At 42.7% G+C, this 18768-nt stretch overlaps 1 protein-coding gene across 1 annotated transcript; it reads right to left on the reverse strand.

The window, feature by feature from the left end:
* Positions 1-5652: 5652 nt before the first annotated feature.
* Positions 5653-15725, reverse strand: NDP (norrin cystine knot growth factor NDP). The gene is made up of 2 exons (XM_074983401.1): positions 15462-15725; positions 5653-6520 (listed from the first exon to the last, which is right to left on the reverse strand). Exons 1-2 carry the CDS (start codon positions 15633-15635, stop codon positions 6293-6295), a joined length of 402 nt encoding a protein of 133 aa, XP_074839502.1. The 5' UTR covers positions 15636-15725; the 3' UTR covers positions 5653-6292.
* Positions 15726-18768: the final 3043 nt, after the last annotated feature.

Here is an 18768-nt window from a genome sequence, read left to right on the forward strand (position 1 = left end):
CATCAAAGACAATGGACTCCCCTTAATGTCAGTGAACTTCATATCAGGCCTCTTTATTATACTTAGTATTGTACAAACACCTCACAAAAGTGCTTGATTATGCCAAGTGGAGACAGCCAGGCTCTGAGTCTTTTATCTAAGAAAGTTCTCCAACCTCACAATCCAAAGGAATGCATAACCTATATTCCTGGGGACATCTTTGGGAAAAACGATGAGCTTTTAATTTAATTGTTATTATTTATATAGGAGCTGACCCAATAAAATCACTTAAGCAGTGGGGGCATAGTACTCAATGTATGCTACATTATGACCTTTTCATTCTGGTACACCAAAACTTCTTCCTAGCAGAGTCTCTTTGTTATATATTGGATTATAACGCTCCTCTTACAATGAGACTATCACAAGGAAGCTCTTCTCTACAGTTCTTTTTCCATGCTCTGAATTTAGGGGGGTTTTTTTTGTTGTTGTTTTTTGTTTCGTTTTGTTTTATTTTTCTTTTCATTCTGGGTTCCATTTCTAAATCATTGGAATGAAATTAACCCAATTCAAATTTGACTATAATACTGCTGATATAGTAATGTAAGATTTTCAAAAGTAAATATGTAATATGCCCTTCTCCATGGAATCAGTGCATAACCATACCACAAGGACATTCCTGCTGTTTGTTCGTCCATTTTGGAAGAGACAAGGAGTTAAGTAAGTTTTCAAAAGTAAACCAGTTGGGTAGTATGATGCTGTGTGCTGAACCATGGGAGATGTGGATCCAAAAGAGATTGTTGGGGACCCAATGTAGTGGCCCACACATTAGGGCAAGAAAGAAAGAAAAGGGAAAAGGGAAAAGGGAAAGGAAAGATGATGGTGGCCCTTGTTTCTAGGAGCAGCTCCTGTTGGGCAAACCACAGAATGTTCTTGGAGGAAGCTGCTCATTCTGTAGGTATGGAAGATCCTTCTTCAGTAAGGGTCACTCAGTGGAAAAAGAAAAAAATGCACAGACACACTCATATGCTGAGGAGAGGACATTTTTGCAAAGAACTCACCTCTCCTCCTCCCTGCAAAGCATTGCCTAGACAATTGTCCCTTTCCCTTTCAGTTCTCAAAGGGCAATATTATTACAGAGGTATTATATTGTAGTCAAACTCTCTGAACTTGTCATATATATACAGTGAACCCTTGATTTAATGGACTAATGGGGGAAGGGGTGCCTGTTAATTCTGAAAGTCCTTTATACCCGGATCTGCAGCATGTCAGTGCACGCTGCCTGCCTACACATGCGCCCCACCCCTGCTGGCAAGAGCATGTGGCGGCTGCAGAAGCTGCTGCCTTGGCAGTTCCTCCAGCCCTGGCATCCCCGGCCATGGCGGCAGCTCCTCGAGCCCCAGGGGCTCCAGCGTTGGTGGCTCCTGTGGCTCTGGTGAGTCACTAGCATTTATTTGGGGGTGGGTGGGTTTTGCTGACCAACAGCACCCTTTGGGTTGGAAGTCCATTAAGTTCATCTCCATTAAATTGAGGGTTTGCTGTATCAAGTACAACCACAGGCTACGGAAACAAAGTCATTTAATTATCATTATGTTCTCAACAAATCCTTCATTTTCTACGTGGTTGCTCTACGTGGGGCACTTGAATCTGAAAAGGGGGAAAAAAGTGATGATTTGTATACTTGGTTTAGTCATCTAAAATGTACATACAGGTATCAAAATACACTCATGGGGTGTGTCTACACTTGCATTCCTCTTTTGAAAGAGGTATGCAAATGAGGCAAATAGAAAATGCAAATAAGGTATAATTTTGCGTATTCAGCACCTCATTTGCATATTCTAATTTCAAATGAGCTTCTTTCGAAAGAAGAAGGCCAGTGCAGATGCTGCTCTTTCGAAAGCAACCCCCATCTTTGAAAGACTCCTTCTTCCCATTAAATAAAGGGAAAAAGGATTCTTTCGAAGATGGGTTTACTTTTGAAACAGCAGCGTCTACACTGGCTTTCTTCTTTCGAAAGAAGCTCTTTTGAAATTAGAATATGCAAATGGGGTTCTGGATATGCAAATTTATACCTCATTTGCATTTTCTATTTGCCTCATTTGCATACCTCTTTCAAAAGAGGAATGCAAGTGTAGACACACCCATGTAGTGATAGCTACAGTCTGGCTGGCATGCTCACCACCCCCCCAGTGATGTTTGAGGAGCAAGAATGAACTGCATGAGCTTTTTTTCTAAACATCTTTCAGACTGCGAGTTGTCATACAGTCCACTACAAATAATCATTTCAATTGTGTAGGGTCCCACAGTTCCCATGCTACATGAAAACCTGGCCACCACTCCTTACCTCCTGGAGTCAATACAAGTTTTACCTGAGGAAGGGCTAAGCAGAAAATGAGTAAGGACATAAAGATTTGGCTCAGAATTTATGTACCAGTTATTTAGTTATCAAAGGTATTGGTAACATTTTAAGGACAACAGATGGTGTACAGAGTCTGAACATTAGGGCAAGAAAGGAAGAAAGAAAGAAAAAGGGAAAAGGGAAAATGGAAAGGGAAGAGGGTTGGCACCTTCATGTCCCAAATCTGTTGTGTTTATTTGATCCAATAATTAAGAGAAAAATATGTATTGACATCACAGTTATTTGCCTGGCAACAGATTTTGTAGTTACAAAGCCATGACTTCATCATCAGATCAAGAGAGGGGGAAGGAATCTTGGGTATGGGAGAAGGCTTTTGTTAAAACACAAATATCTTTTGAGAGACCTAGTGTGGCAATAATAGCTCTTGCATTGTGATGGAAAACAGACACAGGAATAAATATATCCCACATTTTTCTCTCACTATATATATTCTCTTTTTCTAAGTTGGCTCTGGTTTGAAAATCTCTCTTTAAAATTTCCCCTCTCCTCTTACCAAAGAGAGTGAGCGCAACAGCACAACCGGGGAGTTTTTTCGTTTGGTATTCATTCATCCAAACCTGCCTAGCTTGAGATACTGGCTACCAAACAGTAAAAACTGCCCGCAGCAGATCCTCAGTCTGTGTAAATTGTCAGAGTTGTAATGACTCCAGGGCAGTGAGGATCTGTCCCTCAATGTTCTGTAGTGAGGAAAAGAGGAGAGACTCTGCACACCGGCTGTTGCCCTTAAAATGTTACCAATACCTTTGATAACTAAATAATGTCAGCCAGGCAGAATTCTCTCTACTAAGTACAGATAACTATACTTTGATAACTGCGTAATCTCTCCTCACAATATACAGAGGTAAAACTGAATATGTAGGGCCATTTTAGATTATTAATGGTTCAGCTTATCAAGGAAATTTTCTAGATGAGGGACGTGATCCTTTGGGCAATGAAGAGTTTTACATAATGAAGCTTGGGTGCACAAAAAGCCACACAAAAATGTCCTTTCAGGGAAGCTCTTGTACAACTAGTCAAGTAATAATGCTCAGTACATACTCCCAATGGTCATGTTCTGTCCATTCAACAGATGTGAAAAGAATCACCATCAGAAGGAAACAACGAACTGCATCCAATGATTTCATTGTGCTGCCCCTTCAGCCATGGGCCTGGCATTCGAGTATAAGCTACATAGCTCAGAACAATTGGATTAATTCTTCATCCACAGCCCTAAGAATTCTTGTTGAGAACTGGCCATCAATGGCAAGATATTCTCCAGCAGACAGGGACTATCCCTTCCAGTCTATACTTGGGGTGGCCAACCAGTTAGAGTCTAAGAGCCAAAATAGCTATGGATAGAGTGCAAAGAGCCACATATTATATATTTATTTTTATATAGCATAGCTTGATCTCTCTTTCTATCTAGAGAGAGGGGTAACTGGCTAGATAGATAGATAGATAGATAGATAGATAGATAATATGTGGCTCAATGCCCTCCCTGTCCCCCAGAGCCAGATGCCCCCAGCCTCCCTGCTCTAACCCAATCCCCCTCCCTTACTCCAGAACCAGGCACTCCCAGCCCCTGTCCCCGTCCCCACCACTCCCACACTATCCCAATGCCTGGGACTCACTGGAGCTGTTGCCGCCAACACTGCAACCATGCACTTCTCCCTCCAGGCACTGGGGAGCGTGTGCAGAGCAGCAGTGACCCATTTGGATGCACGGCTCCAAGCGGGAACTGCATTTCAAAAGAGCTGCAGATTGGCCACCCCGGTCTATACCCTCTATACTGTCACAAATCTCTGTGTCTGCCTGCCACTATTCTCTTCGTCCCACAGTACCCATAGGGAGCCTATAGCCAAGGATTTTAGCTCAGCGCAGCAATGCCTGTGTAAGCCAGGGAGATGTTCATTTCCACTTCATGCCACTTAATCTGCTTCTGTACCTTAGAGAAATCATCCCTCCCAGAGACCCTGGGAACTCCATGAGCATGCTCAATGGAATCCCTGTCAGATAACTGTCCAAAGTCTGGCTGCTATATATGACAATTATTCAAGTCAGATTAGATGGCATACAACAGCTGGGCTGCATTCTGGGCTGGTCTGCTCACTCCCAGCTCCAGCCACTGCCTCTTCTATTCATCATTGTTCAGTGACGTTCAGGTTACGAATGGAGTAACTCTCAGACAGTAACCATATTCCGTGAAGATTTGAAGCTGGACTGAAGCTGGAATTATGAGCCAAGAAAGAAGCCCTTAAGGGCTCTCTACTTCTTTGGCTTTGACTTTCTTACATGGAACACCTGTTTGGGTTGCTCTGGAGGCGGGGAAGCGATTCTGTAGCAGGCTGACTATCCATCCTGTTCAACACATCACCATTACAAGGAGCCAAAATCCCTACACATTTATGTAGTTTCCATACTAAAGGTGGTCCTGAGTATTTATTGTTCAGCAGACCCTCCGAAAAGCTGAATGTTTAAGAGCCAAAAATCTGCATCTTGGGGGCACTGTTTTTTGAAAATCTGCATGCAGAGTTGACCCATACCTGCCAACAGAGGGGCCCAGTGAAGGCAGAAACGTCAGCAGATGTTACTCAGCATGTTCAGTCGATGTAAGCATGCTCACTACCTGCCAAGCAGCAAACTGCAGAGCTCCACACCACACCACCCCATGTGCTCCACACACTCATATTACAACTGTTTGCAAGCTCTGTAACTCATGTGCCAGACCTATTTCCTTGCATAGTCCCTGCCCTAGTGGTCAGGTCCCTCCTTCAGAGAAGCAGCATGAGCGAATAACTAGTATGCAAGTAAGGTTCAGGCTCAGCAATGGACTTATTGAAGGAAGATCAATTAACTCACCTTTGCCTCAGATTCCTTATCTTTAAAACAAGGAGGGTGATATTTACTCTTTTTGGATTAAATGCTTTGAGATCTACAGATAAAAATTATTCCTATGTGGTGGTGTTCTTCTGGCAGCTCCAGGACCTCATGAGGCCAGTGCAACTGAAGAAGAGACTCCATTTAAAAGATTCCATTTTTTTAAATTGTAAAGCAGTGCTTCATTTCTAGTTTTTAATTAGTGCATTATGACAGTTACCCTGTGGCTGTAATGATGACCCCCTGGGATGTTAGAGGAAAAAGAAGAAAATATATGACCTTTTTCTTTCTAAATGGCATTGAGCCAATGATCTGTGATACAGTCTACTGCAAATGATCATTTCAACACTGTAGTGGTGGACAATTCCCATGCTTCATTCAGAATCCAGTTCACTTTTCAATTATTTATTTGCAATTTCAACTAAACCATGGTTCAAATTATCCCACACTTTTCTGTCAGCACAAGTAATGCATATCCCTTATCATCAATGCAGTTCATTTTGAAGGGCAGTATAACTAAGGGACCCAGAGAAAAATGATACAATGAGCAGTCATATGCAGGGATGGAACCTTGCTGCTTCCAAATGTCTATAATACAGTAGCTCCAACAAGGTGAACCCCCATTGTTCCCTTTCTGTGTCTTTATTGTTCAGTGGAAGAAAGAAAGAAAGAAAGAAAGAAAGAAAGAAAGAAAGAAGGAAAGGAAACTCCCATCAGTCCTTATTCAGAGCTGAAGAAAAGCTCAAAATGTGCCCCCCTGACGAAATATCCTTACAGGAAAAAAAAAAAAAGTTCATGTCTCCAGGGTTTTGTCTTCAGCACAGACCTGCAAAGGGATGTCTTTGTTTACAGACAATCAGCACAATTCGGGGGCTCCGGGTCTCTCATATTCTACCGCTCAAATCCAGTCCAGCTTGATGAGCCCTCATAGTAGAAATACTGCCATAGTGTCCCAGTGAGTTCTCCATAGCTGAGGTTCCTTCCTGGGAGCCATTTCACCCACTCATGTTCCCCCCTCTCCTCATGTGCAATGTGTGCTCACTAAGAGTTGCACTCTTCACAATGGCAAGACAGGATGTAGCGGTAGGTAGCAGTGAGCCTCATGCCCCCCGAGCAGCGCAACCTCATTGCTTTCAGCTTGGAGGTCTGGGGCCGGCAACAGTGGCAGGTAGAACGGAATGGTTGTTTTAGGACTGTGCTGAAAGAGACCATGGGCTCAGAGCGTGATGTCTGACCGCAGTGTCCCTCGCAGCGAGCCAGCAGCACCATCTGCAAGGTAGAACAGAGAAGGGTTAGGAAATATATCTCCTTGTCTTGTTGAATAGTAACAGAGAGAAAGCCGTGCTAGTCTATCGTCTATAGACTAGCATGGCTTTATCTCCTTTTCTGTGTAAGTGTGGGGCCAAGGAGCACAGACCCGGTGTTCATTCAAATGTAATTGAATTTAAGTGTTGCAGGAGTAACTGGGAAACATGGTAGTGGCTCTTCACTATCTAGTGTGATGCACAGAGTCCTGCAAAGCTGCAGATATTCGCTTTCTATCCACAGGTATCCGCAGCTGCATAGCTCATTTTTGCAGATTGCAGACTAGGGCTACGTCTACACGTGCAGCCAACATCGAAATAGCTTATTTCGATGTTGCGACATCGAAATAGTCTATTTCAATGAATAACGTCTACACGTCCTCCAGGGCCAGCAACGTCGATGTTCAACTTCGACGTTGCTCAGCCCAACATCGAAATAGGCGCAGCGAGGGAACGTCTACACGTCAAAGTAGCACACATCGAAATAGGGATGCCAGGCACAGCTGCAGACAGGGTCACAGGGCGGACTCAACAGCAAGCCGCTCCCTTAAAGGGCCCCTCCCAGACACAGTTGCACTAAACAACACAAGATACACAGAGCTGACAACTGGTTGCAGACCCTGTGCCTGCAGCATAGATCCCCAGCTGCCACAGAAGCAGCCAGAAGCCCTGGGCTAAGGGCTGCTGCCCACGGTGACCATAGAGCCCCGCAGGGGCTGGAGAGAGAGCATCTCTCAACCCCCCAGCTGATGGCTGCCATGGAGGACCCAGCAATTTCGACGTTGCGGGACGCGGATCGTCTACACGGTCCCTACTTCGACGTTGAACGTTGAAGTAGGGCGCTATTCCTATCTCCTCATGAGGTTAGCGACTTTGACGTCTCGCCGCCTAACGTCGAAGTTAACTTCGAAATAGCGCCTGACGCGTGTAGACGCGACGGGCGCTATTTCGAAGTTGGTGCCGCTACTTCGAAGTAGCGTGCACGTGTAGACGCAGCTTAGATGTGCATACAAATTTTACATCTACTCAGGGCTCTACTGATGCATGCCAGCAATTATAGACTGTGTCCAGGCCAAATTTTTCAGCGTTAAGTTGCATTTTATACAGCACCTTGAGTTCTGAACATAATCATCAGTTAGGGCTTTGGGGCTGGTTTCCAGAAAACCAAGGCATGCGTTTCAAATGCAGCTGCATGCATGCCTACTGTGTATGTGCAATTGCTACAACTGTGCCTTGACCTGACCATTCTGAAAAACAAGCCCTGAAATCATAACTGACCAATCAGAGTGAGACTCCTCGTTGATTAATAGGTACCCTTTCTAGTTAATAAAGCAGGTGGTCACCAGCACTGGCTTCGGAGGCATGTGAATCCCCAAAATGCATCTCCTAGAAATACAAAGATAAATCACACCTTCCCGGTGTTTAAAGCAGGCTGCAAGCCTGTTACTTTGCAGAGATCTCATTAAAAAAGTAGATCAATGTAACATAATGAAGATATAGTGTAATGAAAGTATAAACCAATATAAACTTTTTGCTGGGTTTGAAAGTATATCGCTGACATTTTTTAACAATGTTAAAAGCCCACGGGTCTTTCACTTTGTCCGCTGAATGAACTGTGAATAGATGAAGACATGTTACAGACCTGGAAAGAACTAAACAGCTGCTATGATGATTACCAATTTATTTCCCTTCAAAACAATCTGCTGTTCAGCTGTAGAGAAGAGTAGAAACTGTTAAGTCCTCTCCACAGGACAAAAGAGACATTGTTTGTTTATTTCTTCATTTAAGCATGTTAGCTAACTCAAGTAAGGGCTGTTTCACACCACAGTAGTTAACAGCTTACATAGACTATGCCATTATTGAAGGTTTTAAGGCTACAACAAGGCCAATAAGCAGGATTTTGTGCATTGCAAATGCTATGTCTACATGAGGCAGAAAGAGGTGTTTCAAACTAGACCAGCGAATATGGCAGAGACACTTTCACAGAGTGAAAGCGCAGAGGGGTCCATTTTGATCATCTAGTCTTACCTCCTGCACTGCACAAGCCATTAAATGTCCCCCAACATCCTGGCTTTTTTTTTAATTAAACTTCCAACCATCAGATTGTGTCATATCTTTCTCTGCCTGACTGAAGAGTCTTTTGTTACCGAATATCTGTTTCCCACATAGATACTTATAGACCAGGGGTCGGCAACCTCCAACCTGGGTGCCAAGAGTGGCACACAAGCTGATTTTCATCGGCACACAAGGCAGGAGCTCAGCCCCACCAGTCCTCCCCCATGCAGCCGTGAGTTTATACGAGGCTGTGCTGCCAGTGGATTAACAAAAGGCCAGCTGATGCTACCAAGCACCACCTAAATGGTAAAGCTCTGCTTCTGAATTCAGTTATTAATGAAGCTGTTGGAACAAGGACTATTAGTGACTTTAGAAAGTATCACTGGCACTCAAATGGTACGTAGGGGTCAAAACGTCAGATTTCAGCATTCTGCCTCAGAAAGGTTGCTGACCCCTGTTATTGACTGATAAAATCACTCCCTATCATTTTTATGCTGCATAGATTGACACACACACACACACACACCCCGCCCCCGAGTACTTCAGTATAAGTCAGGCTTTCAAATCCTTTATTAAGTCTTCTTGCTCTTTTTGCTGAACCCTCTCCAATTTAAAGTTTATTTTTCCCCAGAATTCTGAAAATAACTGTTTGTGCCACTATGTCTGTGTCAGGTGGCAGTATTTTTTCAGAGATTAACAGAAAAACATTTCACCTGAAATGTCTCATTGTGGGTTATATTGCCACGTAGTGAGGAATACCTGTCATGAGTGGTGTTCTTAGCACTGGAATGTTTGTATATGTTTGGCTCTCCTGCCCTCCACCCACCTCACCCCAACTTTAATCTTGCCTCCATTTATAGTTTACAGTGTAAATTGGGAGAGTGGCACTGGATAATGAGAAGAATAAATTTTGTAGGAAAGAAGTAGTCTGAATTCCCATTTAGGTGGCTTTTTAAACTCTTGGGCTAACCTGTAACTTAACCTCTGCCTCATAAATCCCAAACAGCATCAGTATATTTTGGCAGGTGTGCAAATAAGCTGGAAATAGCATGGACGTTAAAAGCTTTGGACTGCTATTTAATCAATAGCAGCAGCTGTTTGTTGCATTGTGTACTAGAGAGAAATAGAGATTATTGCCTAAATAGTAAGTAATAATATGATGGTACGGTTCCCTAACGGAGTCATTGTGTAGATATACTAGAAATATGTGGGTATTTTATAATCCGTTATCAAAGCTTGAGTTCTCTCCCTCCCCCACACAACCATGTACATATCAGATTAGAATGCTATTCCCAGAAGTACAATACTGCTTCCTAGTGTAATACAGGAATGATGGGAAGGCTCATGATTGCCCCTCTATACTGGTATTAGATCAGCTAAAAAAATAAAATAAAATAAACACCCAAACTTACAGTTAACTATTCTGAAGGTTGGATGCAAGGAGACGGAGGTGTTCTTATAACAGTTTCAGAGATAATTACAAAGGGGATTAGAGCTTTTCTCTACCACAGCCTATTAGGAATTCTAGCTTATTTTAGTCATAGCATTTCTCATTTGCACATTTCCTGTGAATGGCTTGACCTGAGGGTGGCCATGCTAAAATGTGGCCTCTGTAGTACTTCTGGCCTGGCATCGAGCTGGAATTATTGCAAATCTCATGGGCTCGTTTGCCACTACCACTATTATCTTACAACATACACTCAAAACTCTTCTTACAGTATATCATTATTCAGCCTGGCCTCATTATTCTCCGGTGTCACTTGAAACAGTTTTGGCACCACCACAAAGGGTCCCTTATGACAGCAATGTAATTTAGGAGACACTGATTTAAGAGGTAATGGGCATTCAGTGCCTAAGGGACGAATGAATCCTGGTGACAGTGGTTAGATGGAAGCTAAGACTGGTCAGGGAATTCAATTCATTATGAGTTGAAACAAATGTTTTGCTGTAGGTCAAAATAGAAGATCATTTTAGGGTTGAATTACCTTGTAGTGTCTTCTTGATGTCTCTTCTACATACTGTATATAGTGTATTACTATGTTAGCGTCTCAGCCCTGAGCCCTGCATTCAATATCTAGTTGAGGTCACAAATGAATGGAATTGGATCAACTGCATTGCATTCAGTAGACATATTAAATGTCACAGAAGCACCTTCCAAGTGGACACAACTGGCAGCACCGAAGGCAAAAACAAAACACTTGACATATTTTAGGACATAACCCTTCAGTAGCCCAGAATGGACAAGAAAACCTAACAGGGATTTAACAATTTTAATTTTGATGATTGCATGATGCAGTAGGGGGGTAATGTGGGTGGGTTTATTAGCAGAACTGTGCAGAAAAGTGGGTGTACAGTGGAATAAACCCAGCAGAGGAAAAGGACAGAAATGTAAGGTTGATATAGATAATCAGTCTGTGTTCTGGAAAAAACAAAACAGCACAAGGAGTAACAAAACACACAGTTAATGCAACAGAAGCTCAGTGTTTCTATGTTACATGTAAAGAACACAATACATGTATGTATTTCAAAATAATATTTTATCAGTGCATATTTTAAGAAAGTCTCTGAAACCAGCCTGTGAAAGAGTCTGTAATATTATGCTAGTAGTGCAGGGCAGCTTTAGAATAGATTTTGAAGGCGTCACTGTAGCAATGTCCTGGATCTACATAATCTTAAGAATCCAAGCTTGTTGAAAAACAGTGTCATAGGAAATTTTCAGCTTGCTTCCACTTTGTAGGGTTTGAAATGGACCCATTTTTCTCATTTACATGAAAGGCCCCACAAGATTTTTATAGATACACTTTAAATTCAGATGTTTAACAAACCCCATTTGCAAAATGATTATGGAACTTAAGGATTTCAAACAAAATTTTGATTAAAAATAGATTAAGATGTCATGGGAGCTTTTGCAAAATGAAAAATTTTAAAGAAGTTCTGTTTTCAAACAGTCATTTTTCATCAGAAAACCTTTTTGTGTCAAAATATTCCCCCGATTCTACTACACTTAAATAATAAATCTGTTAATGAGATCAGAAGAAAGCAGCACTACCCCATTCCAAACAACGTTCCCTCTAATCCATCCTTCTGTGGATTATTTAACATTCATTTGTGGAATAATTTTAATGTGCACCAAGTTTTACTTCAGAGTAGGGTGAGTGTAGATGCTCAGCTTCGAAGTTGCTTACTTCAAAGTTGTACTTCAAAGTAAGCAACTTAAAAATTAGTGTTGTCGTGTAGATGCAGCCACAGTGACCACATTCCATTTGCCATAAGAAAAGTCTGATAAACATTGCTAAATCTTGGACTGAAGCCAGTATTGCCAACCTCAAGAACTGAAAAAGTATGTCACAGCTTCCCCCCACCCCACCCCAGCCCGTCCCCGCCCCTTCATGTCATTGGCTTAAAAATCAGGATTGTTTTTATAAATTTGCCTTTTGATTTCTGAATCTTTACAGTACATTCACTTCACATTGCCCTTTCTCGGTCACCTTGACAACTAGACATTTTTGCTTTTAAGTGAAAGCAGAGATTCTCATGCAGTCTCTCTGCTTCAGTGTTGGGGATTAAGAAAGCCATCAAATATTGCAAGACTTGGGATGAAATCGCAAAAGTTGTCATCATTATAAAACTCACATATTGCAGTCTAGGATGCCCACAGGCATGGCAAAGAAGGACACCAAAGCAATAATATAATGAACCTGCTGACTTCTAAACTGGCAATTGTTTTAATCCCCTGTGGGCTCAAAAATCCCTACAGCATAGGATGGCAAAGTAGTACCAAAGGGGGCCTGGCTCAGGAAGCAACTAAATCTTTTGAGTAGCAGTAAGCAAAAACAGCTGCGACTAAAGCTAGGCTAGGTGCTGAAGGGCTGACAGCTTGGCCAGGAGGGAGACACGTGGACAGGACTAAAGGAAAGGACTAGATTCTGCCCAGGGAATCATCCAAGAGTGAGATGACCTGATTTCATTATCCCCAGCACTAGACCGGAAGGTTAAGTCTACACTAGAGTGATCCGTCAACAGAAGTCACTGTCAGAAGAGATCTACCAGCAAAACTTCTGTTGACAGATTGTGCCTACACATAAAAGCGGACTCAAAGAGCAATCCACTTTGTCAGCAGCCAGCCTGCCTGGCCCTCTCTTGACAGAATGGCTTACTGGAAGCTCTGCAAACAGGGCTGCCTAGTGAACCAGAAGCCCTGTCTGTGGACAAAAAGGTCCCAGAGCATCTGTGCTGCAATTCTGATGACAGAACTCTGTCAACACAAGCATTATTCCTCAGTGCAGAGAGGGATAACGCTGTCGGAGAAAGTGCTCTGTTTCGTTGAGACTCTGTCAACAAAACACCTTTTGTGTGTAGACGCTTGTTGAGTTTCTTCAACAACAGCCCAGTTTTGTTGACAAAACTATGTAATGTAGACATAGCCAAAGAGCCCCGTCTTTATATTTCTGTGCCAAATTGCCCTAGAGGCTGAGCTGAGACCTATTACGCATATCATCTTTTCTTTGCAACTTGAACTGCAGTTTATATTTCTGATCGCCCCTATATTGTTCATTAGAAATGGTGCAAAAAAATAAAAAGCAGTCCTGTAGCACCTTAAAGCCTAACAATTTTATTCATTAGGTAATGAGCTTTTGTGGGTAAGACCCAGATCTTCAAATTTTGGAGCAAAAACAAGAATACAGAGCATATATATATATAGAGAGAGAGAGAGAGGATTTTACCACTAGATTTCAAAGGGAGACATCTGAATTGGAGTTCATTTCCAAGTTTGACACATTTAACCTGGGGCTTAAGAGATCTCAGTTATCTTACACATTACAAGGACAATTTCCCCACTTTTAATATTCGCAGGAATGGCAGACATCCCACTTAACAGGTCGTATTAATTATAGGTGACTCCCCCATTTTATCTTTCTTCTTCTGGGGGTACGTCTACACTACAAAAATAAAAGTTTTTCAAAAAATGTTTCGAAAGAACTTGTTGGGGTAGACACAGCCTTTATGTGTGAAGACACGCCCTGAGTTTTGTCGACCGAAGCCCACTTCTGTGGACACGTAGCATAGACATGGCCCTACTTCCTCACTACTCTCTCTCTCTCTCTCTCTCTCTATATATATATATATATATATATATATGGCTACGTCTACACGTGCAGCCAACATCGAAATAGTCTATTTCGATGAATAACGTCTACACGTCCTCCAGGGCCGGCAACGTCGATGTTCAACTTCGACGTTGCTCAGCCCAACATCGAAATAGGCGCAGCGAGGGAACGTCTACACGTCAAAGTAGCACACATCGAAATAGGGATGCCAGGCACAGCTGCAGACAGGGTCACAGGGCGGACTCAACAGCAAGCCGCTCCCTTAAAGGGCCCCTCCCAGACACAGTTGCACTAAACAACACAAGATCCACAGAGCTGACAACTGGTTGCAGACCCTGTGCCTGCAGCATAGATCCCCAGCTGCCACAGAAGCAGCCAGAAGCCCTAGGCTAAGGGCTGCTGCCCACGGTGACCATAGAGCCCCGCAGGGGCTGGAGAGAGAGCATCTCTCAACCCCCCAGCTGATGGCCACCATGGAGGACCCAGCAATTTCGACGTTGCGGGACGCGGATCGTCTACACGGTCCCTACTTCGACGTTGAACGTCGAAGTAGGGCGCTATTCCTATCTCCTCATGAGGTTAGCGACTTCGACGTCTCGCCGCCTAACGTCGAAGTTAACTTCGAAATAGCGCCCGACGCGTGTAGACGCGACGGGCGCCATTTCGAAGTTGGTGCCGCTACTTCGAAGTAGCGTGCACGTGTAGACGCAGCCTATATGTATACACCCTGTAATCTCATTTTTGCTCCAAGCTACTGAAGCTACTGTAGACTAAATACAAAAGTTAATATAACACATTGGCTCCAAGTTTTCCAAATTGAAAATATCACGTGAAAGATAGAAAAATGAACACATGCAAAACAGCTTGAGTCAAAAGTAGTGGTCTCTCTGTAATTCTGTAGAAAAGCAAAAACGAGAGCTGCAAAAATCCCTGCAAACTAAATAGTAAATAATTGTGAGCAAAGTTTTTCAGTTAACTTTTAAATTACTTAATTTGTTACCTCTAGTACAGTCAGTTAGAGTGCATGCCTATATGAAATATACATTAACTGAGCTTGTCCTAGCCCAAAGCTCGATCAAAGATTCCGCCCTGTAATGGGCTATACCAAAACTCTGAACAGCATCAGCTAGTGGTTAGAGCACTGGACTTGGATTTAGGATACCTGGATTCTAGTCCTGAGACTGCCCGCAGCTTGCTGGGTGACCTCAGGCAAATCAGTTCACTGCTGTGTGCCTCAGTTTCCCCAACTATAAAATGGGAGATAATGATGCTGTACTCTACAGTAAAGCACTTTGAGATTTCCTAAGAAAGTTTCCTGGCACAATCCCAACCACATACTTTTTGGGACTGTCCAGATTTAGGTGTGAATTCGGTGGCTCAGGTACCTCTCTACATATTGCCATTTCATCCAATCTGTTCTGAATCAAACTACTTTCCCTCTGAGCCACATTAAATATTGAGGGAGAAAGCTGGAAGTCAGTCTGAGATTCCCACCTTAAATGCATTGTACAAGCAGCTCAACCTCAATCTTGATCCTCTTAAAAGTGAATCTGATAACTATTATGCACAAGTACACATCTATGCTGTTGAGAAAGCACAAACTTCTGATCTAAGCATAGAGCTTCCCGCTGTATGACTTCTTGGTACTAATACTGCACATCAGAATAACAAGTATTAGGAGTAGTTTGTTTCAGAAATATTCTTGATTACAAAGTCCTGCTATGGTTTTTTATCGATACTTACTTTTGAGCTGCACTTGTATAATGGATGACTGATGGAATCAACATAATGATGCCTCATACAACGACTGGGGTCTGAGTCAATCATGAATGAACTGTCTGTTTTACTGTCTGTGTCTCCCATTATTGCCAGAAGGGAGAGCACGGAAATGGAAGCTGCTAGGACATGATTTCCCATTGCTGAAGGACTTCTCAGTAATAAACAGCAGAGGGAGGTAGAGTATTAAAAACACTCGAAGTATTGGAACCCAGGCCCTTTCAAGGAAGGTGTCAGTCTCTTGGCTTTCATTGTTCTTTTTAAGTTGGAGTTTTGCTGAGGCTGTAATCCATCAAAGAATCTTCTGTGTGGCTGGAAGAAAAATGACATCAATTACAGTCCTGACTCCCAAAAAAAAGCCTGGAAGATAAAAACAGCCATAAATAAGACTCATAGGATTTCTCTTAGCCAAAATACTTTTCATGGAGTGAACATCATTTTCACTGTAGGTACAGTATATGAGATTATGAAAAAGAAGGTCAAAGCTTTGTTACTTTAAGCACTGCTCTGTCATTTTAACAATGATGATATTAACTTCCATCATCACAAGCGCTATAATGCCAGTGTTTTTTACTTCACAGTGTCTCCAGTGGGTTTACTTCAGCACTGATCATTTGTACCACAGGTGAGGATTTCTGTAAATGAAGGAGCCTGTTCCCTTAAAATGCTGAAGGGGATAGTTCAAGGGACTAAAATAGACTACATTCTGCATTCAGAGATGGTCGTTCTGGCTCTGATGTGAAAATGCATTTGGTGGTCTTACCCCAGTCTCTAGTGGTTGTGCATCCAGATCAATAACACATCACACAATTTGGAGCAACTGTCAACTGTCAATCTCTACTCAACAGAGGCCTGTGACTGGAAGGGAAGGGACAAAGATGAAGTACATTAGCAGAGTGCTCTATTGGTATGTCTACACTGCAATTAAAAAATCCCTGTCTGGCCCAGGCCAGCTGATTCGAGCTCACAAGTCGTCGGCTAAGGGGGCTGTGCAGTTTTTGTGTAGATGTTTGGTCTCAATCTAGATCCCAGGACCTGGGACTCTCCCCTCTCTGGGGCTCTAGGAGAGGAAGATTCCACAGCCCAGGCTCCAGGCTATGCGCCAGCCACTACATCACAATTAGACAGCCCCTTAGCCCAAGCCCGCTGGCCTGGGCCAGGCACAGGTTTTAACTGAAGTGTAGATATACCCGATAGGAAAGGTTGTAGAACACCTGTCCACAGATCTGGTTCTGGTGAGTGCTCTTCAGCCTTCACTTTCATGGTCACCAAATTCACCCACAGGAAGATTTAACCATTTTGAGATGCTTGCGAACCCGGTTACCTTCCTGACTTTCACTGCCCCCAATTCCCATTAAATAAAGAACAAGATCTGAAACACACACTGAACTGTATAACATCCAAGTACATCCCAGTGATGCTTTGGGAACACAGATCTGCAGATGATGTCACACAGATAGCCATGAGATGATCTATATTTCTGGTGCATGTTAGAAGATTGGAGAAATCCAGGGTGCCCGTACACCCATTTTGTCCAGGACATACAGTCACCCTAGATTTCTCCCATTTTCCAACATGCACCACACATGCAACATGCATCCATCCCTGTGTTTTTTTTTTCCCCTCCAAAAGTGGGCATTAGTCCCATTTGCTTTTGGCAACTGATTGACAAATGCCCAGGGTTGGGCACCTCCATGTTGAATAACAAATGCATGATGAAATTACCCTGTTTAGTGACGAACATTGGGAGGGGCCACGTCATTCAGTCTTTCCTTTTTTAAAAAAAATTACCATGGTCATCAACATTTTTTTTCATGGACACTTGTGTCATGTATGGACATATTGCTAACCCCTGCAACCAAGCAGAATATGGTGTGGAGGAACAGTGTAGTGCGGAGGACTAGGAAGACCAGTAGGGCCCAACTGATCAATGACAGTCCAAAGAAAAAGCGGTATCCCATTTGGAAAATATGGTCACCTTAGAGAAATCCACTAGACCTCAGAACACAGAACCACCAACAAAGTCATTTGGAGCACCATTCTTGCAAGTCAAGTATGACGTTTCCCTAAACTTCTCCATCACAATTCCTTGAAGTGTCTGTTATGGAGCCACTAGTCTTGAGTGGCCCATTTAATTTTATATTTACTACAGATGTAACCTGATGGAGCTGTGAATTATTGAACTAAAGGAAGCTGGTGAGCAGCACTAAAACAGATGGACTTTCTGAACATAGTTGATGTGTTCAAAAATATTTCTCACAGAGATCTTTGCCTGTTGGATACGCTAATGTGAGATTTTATTGTCTTCCTGCTTTTCTGGAAATTTTGTTGCCTTCAATATGAAATAAAATGGAAAGGCATCAGAACTGCATAGTTCTGTGTTGTCTTGGTGCTGGCTCCTACACGTTTGTAGAGAAAGGAGAGTGCATAACTGCAGTAAGCTGTTCCAATGTTTATACAAGTTTGGAACCAATGTTCTTGAAGCTAAAGCCAGACACATGAAGTCTCTACCTACACAGAAATGTAATTCTAAAATGTGAAAAATATTAGTCAAGCTATTCTTTTCTTTAGATGTAAGGGGGGATTTTTTTTTTCTTTCACAGCAGGATTTGCTTGCTGATAAAGAAAGGGGGAAATACCTTCCACATACACTTGTGTATGTTACGGACATCAGCTCCTTCCCTTGCCTTGAGATATTTCCCAAGCAAATGTTTTTGAGCTGAAATGAACTGACATTGAAAAGAGATACTATACAAACAAAGTGAAAATTTGAAAAAACCCTAAAGTCTTTAGAGATTATGATTTATTTATTCTAGAACTTTGCAAGGTATGACTGAAATCCAAAAAACTGAGCATAAAACAGGAACGTGCCCTGGTTTTTAATTAAGATGATCCCAGAGCATTATTTATCACAATGAATAGGACACTTAGGGCTTGTCTACACTAGCTCCCCTGCTTTGAAGGGAGCATGGTAAGTAGGTGTTGGGAGTCTATTAATGAAGTGCTGCGGTGCAAATTTTGAGGAGTAAAGTGACTTTGAAGCTGCCCAAGCACTTCGAAGTACCAGCAGGTGAGCCACGGCTCGATGTGAGCCGGCACTTCAAAGTTTAACACTTCGAAGTTGCCACGGGGGGGCAGGGCAGAATTTGCTTAATGAAGTGCTGCATATGCATGGCAGCACTTCATTACTAAACTCCCAACACCCTAATTACCATCCTCCCTTCGAAGTACGGAGCTAGTGTAGACAAGCCCCCAGTCTCTTACTCTCCCTTTT

This window comes from Carettochelys insculpta, chromosome 1, assembly GCF_033958435.1.
Source record: "Carettochelys insculpta isolate YL-2023 chromosome 1, ASM3395843v1, whole genome shotgun sequence".
NCBI lineage: Eukaryota > Metazoa > Chordata > Testudines > Carettochelyidae > Carettochelys > Carettochelys insculpta.

Bases quoted from the DNA above. Each gene is read 5' to 3' on its own strand.
- NDP (XM_074983401.1), bottom strand. From the start codon at position 15,635: ATGGGAAATCATGTCCTAGCAGCTTCCATTTCCGTGCTCTCCCTTCTG. The intron at 6,521-15,461 runs GTAAGTATCGAT...TCTACCTTGCAG, and splicing joins TATACAAGTGCAGCTCAAAA to ATGGTGCTGCTGGCTCGCTG.